The sequence below is a fragment of the Hyalella azteca genome, unplaced genomic scaffold (assembly GCF_000764305.2).
Source record: "Hyalella azteca isolate HAZT.00-mixed unplaced genomic scaffold, Hazt_2.0.2 contig17278, whole genome shotgun sequence".
In the NCBI taxonomy this organism is placed as follows: domain Eukaryota; kingdom Metazoa; phylum Arthropoda; class Malacostraca; order Amphipoda; family Hyalellidae; genus Hyalella; species Hyalella azteca.
This window is the reverse complement of record NW_025947067.1, coordinates 244,820-248,683: the sequence shown is the minus strand read 5'-3', so window position 1 is coordinate 248,683 and position 3,864 is coordinate 244,820. Positions and strand designations below refer to the sequence as shown.

General features: G+C 42.5%; 1 protein-coding gene across 1 annotated transcript in view; it reads left to right on the top strand.

Moving 5' to 3' along the window:
* Positions 1-208: 208 nt before the first annotated feature.
* The window catches only part of LOC108671767 (peptidyl-glycine alpha-amidating monooxygenase B), a 23,309-nt gene continuing 19,653 nt past the window's right edge, over positions 209-3,864 (top strand). The window contains exons 1-3 of the mRNA XM_047885196.1: positions 209-467; positions 1,014-1,159; positions 3,410-3,654. Coding sequence (XP_047741152.1) covers positions 336-467; positions 1,014-1,159; positions 3,410-3,654 — 523 coding nt within the window. The 5' untranslated portion in view covers positions 209-335. The remainder of the gene's footprint in view (positions 468-1,013; positions 1,160-3,409; positions 3,655-3,864) is intronic.

The window sequence follows — 3,864 nt, the reverse complement described above, 5'->3', positions numbered from 1 at the left end:
TGCAAGTTAACATGTAATTTGAAAACTATTTTTATTTGAGCCTGGAATTTGTAACCTATGCTGTCCATTTCTGTAGGTACATTATTTTATTTGTCGTGTATGAATTGTGATGTCTGATAAGGCTTCGTGTATAACATGACCTTGAAAATACATTGAAAAATGTGAATGCTCAGGAATATTGCTTTATAATTTTCTTATTGCATTTGCAGACAAATAGCTGAGGGCAATTGGAGGATGCCACGTGAGCTATGCCAGGTTTTAGTGCGTCTTGGAGATAGTGTGGCTTTTATTGTGATATAATAGTATTATTTTTATTATATAAGTATATTGCAGCGATGACAACGAAAGCAGTGTTAGTGGTGATGTGTGTGGTGATGATGGTGACCACGAGGGTGCTGGGTGGTGAGCCGAGTGGTGACGTCACTTATACGAGGAAGCTCACCATGCCCGGAGTATCACCACCCACGGTTCGTTTAAGTTTACTTATCAATACAGGCATCATTTTAGGCTAAACTTATCCTTCGTACATACGCTAGTACGTACTTCTGGAAATGTATATATGAGTGAAAATGCATTTTGCTAGCCTAATAATATTTATATTGAATTATCTTGCTGACGAATTACGAATGCCGTACGTCATCAAAGTTGTTAATTAATGAAAATAATTCACTCTCTTTTTATTCAGCCGTTCGGCCTATTACTCTATTCTTCATATTTTGATATTTGTACTATATATACGTATATGACTTTTATCATTGAATATATACCACCTATAACTTTCAACTTCAAGCTTATACTTCATGCCTATTTGCTTCAACAAACTCTGTGTCTGTCGTCAAAACTGGATGCCAGACTCGTATATAGGTAGACGTTCCACGGTCCATGTTCATTTGTTCCCGATTTTCCCGTAACAAATTCATGGTGCTTATCTCATTAGACGTCCGGAACCTGTTAATACTCGCCTCTTATTGATTGTTCCATTGAATGTTATTGCAATTATGGGATAATTTCAGCCAGAAGAATACCTGTGCGCGCCGTTTGCGCTGAACCAGACCCAGGAGGAGTGGGTGGTTAAATTCGACCCCCTCGCCTCGGCCAACAGAGCCCACCACATGCTGCTCTACGCCTGCTCTGATGTGCCCCAGACGGACGGATACTGGTGAGCTGCTCTGAACATGTCTTGCTCTGATGGTGGGTTGCTCTGAACATGTGCTGCTCTGAACATGTGCTGCTCTGAACATGTGCTGCTCTGAACATGTGCTGCTCCGAACATGTGCTGCTCCGAACATGTGCTGCTCTGAACATGTGCTGCTCTGAACATGTGCTGCTCTGAACATGTGCTGCTCTGAACATGTGCTGCTCTGAACATGTGCTGCTCTGAACATGTGCTGCTCNGAGTTATTATCCGCGGTACTGGTGAGCTGCTCTGAACATGTTGAGTTATTATCCGCGGTACTGGTGAGCTGCTCTGAACATGTTGAGTTATTATCCGCGGTACTGGTGAGCTGCTCTGAGTGTATTTCTCGATGTTCATATTCACGAAAGTAAACATAGAATGAGTGGGACTTCTTCAAAATGGTAACTCACTTCTTAACCTGGTGTGGGTCATCCTGACCCAGTTTAGCCCAGCAAAGATGGTATCAAATCTAAGTGCAGTCAGTGTGTTATTATTTAGGACAGTTTGACCCATAGTTTTTTTTCATTGAATTGTCGCTATCTAAATGCGGTTACAATTTAGCAAGGCTAGGCCGGCGGGAACAAATCCCAGCCCTTCCTTCAGTTTTTAAAGGTTCGAGTCTGGGATTCTATTAACATGTTGGGAGCAATCCTCTCTTTTTCACCTAGAATTTCAAAGTCAATTCATCACTTCTTCATCGAAATGGTTTTAGCGATTACGATGTAATCAGGCCTCGCCGGCACGCAGCACAGTGTGTTGCTTGACTGCAGTTACCTTCAGTCGCTAATGTCTCCAATTGAAATTGTAATATCTTATATGAGTTGTTTTTATTTTTTGCCTTTGTAGACTATTTGTGAAAATATTCCTTGAGGTTAATATAGCTAAATTAAGACTGATTGCTAATTCTATATATACTTGGTCGGTTGGTTATAAGTTATGGGAGAGTTTCACAGCATTGCGCTTCATTACCGAGTAGTAGGGCTCTGTGAGAGCGCAAGATTTTATTGAGGTTTACAAGCCTTTCAAAAATGAGAAAACTAAGCGCATTCATTGCATCGAAGCGAGTCTTGCTAAAGTCGCAGTTTCTTCAGATTCAAAGAAAAGAAGACGTCTTTTTCCTATAGTCTTGGGAAAGACTGTGCCGCTAATTCTCAAGAATTTGTGAGTTGGTTTCTCAGTTCTTTATTTCGTTTTCGGTGTTTTATCTCATATCTAAGTGCTGTATGTCGACCAAAAAATGCAAGAACAATGCACGCACTTTCGCTTCTGAGTCGTGCACTGAACTGGAAGTCAAAGAGCCTGCTTATTCACTGCTGCGAAACCTCTTGTGAAGTGCCATGTTTCATTTTTTTTAGTGTTCCTGGAACCGTCAGTTGTGCACAGCCATGTTTCAGTCCTGCAGCTATGAAAAGCTTTGAATGTTCGTTGTTTATGCGACGGTTGCTTCTGAGTCAGCAGCAGCTGCAGGCGCGGACACTTGTGTGGCTGTGCTGTGTGCTGCCTTATCAATAGACGCGTCAACACTATAATGAGTCTTAGCTAACATTACTTGACTTTACTGCTCCATCAATTTGATTATTCAGATCATACAAAGTAAACAATGGAAGAATTTAACAGCAGCGGCATTAGAACGTCGGCTTTTTATCAAGTCAAGTGTATCCAGGAGTGGATGCATGACAATTTGTTCACATCTATTTGTTGAAAAAAGGCTTTTATGTATTACTACTTCTCAGCCACTATCAGTTTACCTTCACTGGAATTATCAACCTGTAGAGCCGTCAGATGCGAGCAACTGCCCGGCTATACCTATACCCTCTACCGCTGTGTGTCACTCTCCGGGAACATAACATTCAACTTAAATTATACGTAAACTATTGAGTGTAGCAACCTGAGGACGTTTGTACGCAACAGAGAACAGTATAAAGTTTTCGTACGTGGCGACAACCATCAGTGCAAGTCATTTTGCGCTCACTAGAACGTATCCTTTTTGGGAAGTAGGCGCATAACAATATTGCTCCGGTTACTCGTGTCAGGCGGTAGAGGGTTAAAGGTGTTAAGATTATATTGTTTAAATGTATGGGTGATTTATAATAATAGTAAAGTAAGCGTATATTATGGACCGTAAGATTGCAGTGGGCGTATATGATGTGTATTTAGCGCATATAACGTAGAAGATCTACTGTAATTGTATATAGAGTAATCGTCCATGATGCACATTAATCCCCCCCCCAGGGACTGCGGGCACCACGGTGTGTGCAGCAACGGGCGCATCATGTACGCCTGGGCGCAGAACGCCCCCTCCACGGCGCTGCCTCAGGGCGTCGGCTTCAGGATCGGCGGCGCGTCTTGGATCAAATACCTGACCTTGCAGATACACTACGCCACCGCCATCCCTGATATTAGCGACCACTCCGGCCTCAGCATGACCCTCACCACCACTCCGTTAGTACTACACCACTCTGTTAGTACACCACTCTGTTAGTACACCACTCTGTTAGTATACCACTCTGTTAGTACACCACTCTTTTAGTACACCACTCTGTTAGTACACCACTCTGTTAGTACACCACACTGTTAGTACACCACACTGTTAGTACACCACTCTGTTAGTACACCACTCTGTTAGTACACCACTCTGTTAGTACACCACTCTGTTAGTACACCACTCTGTTAGTACACCACTCTGT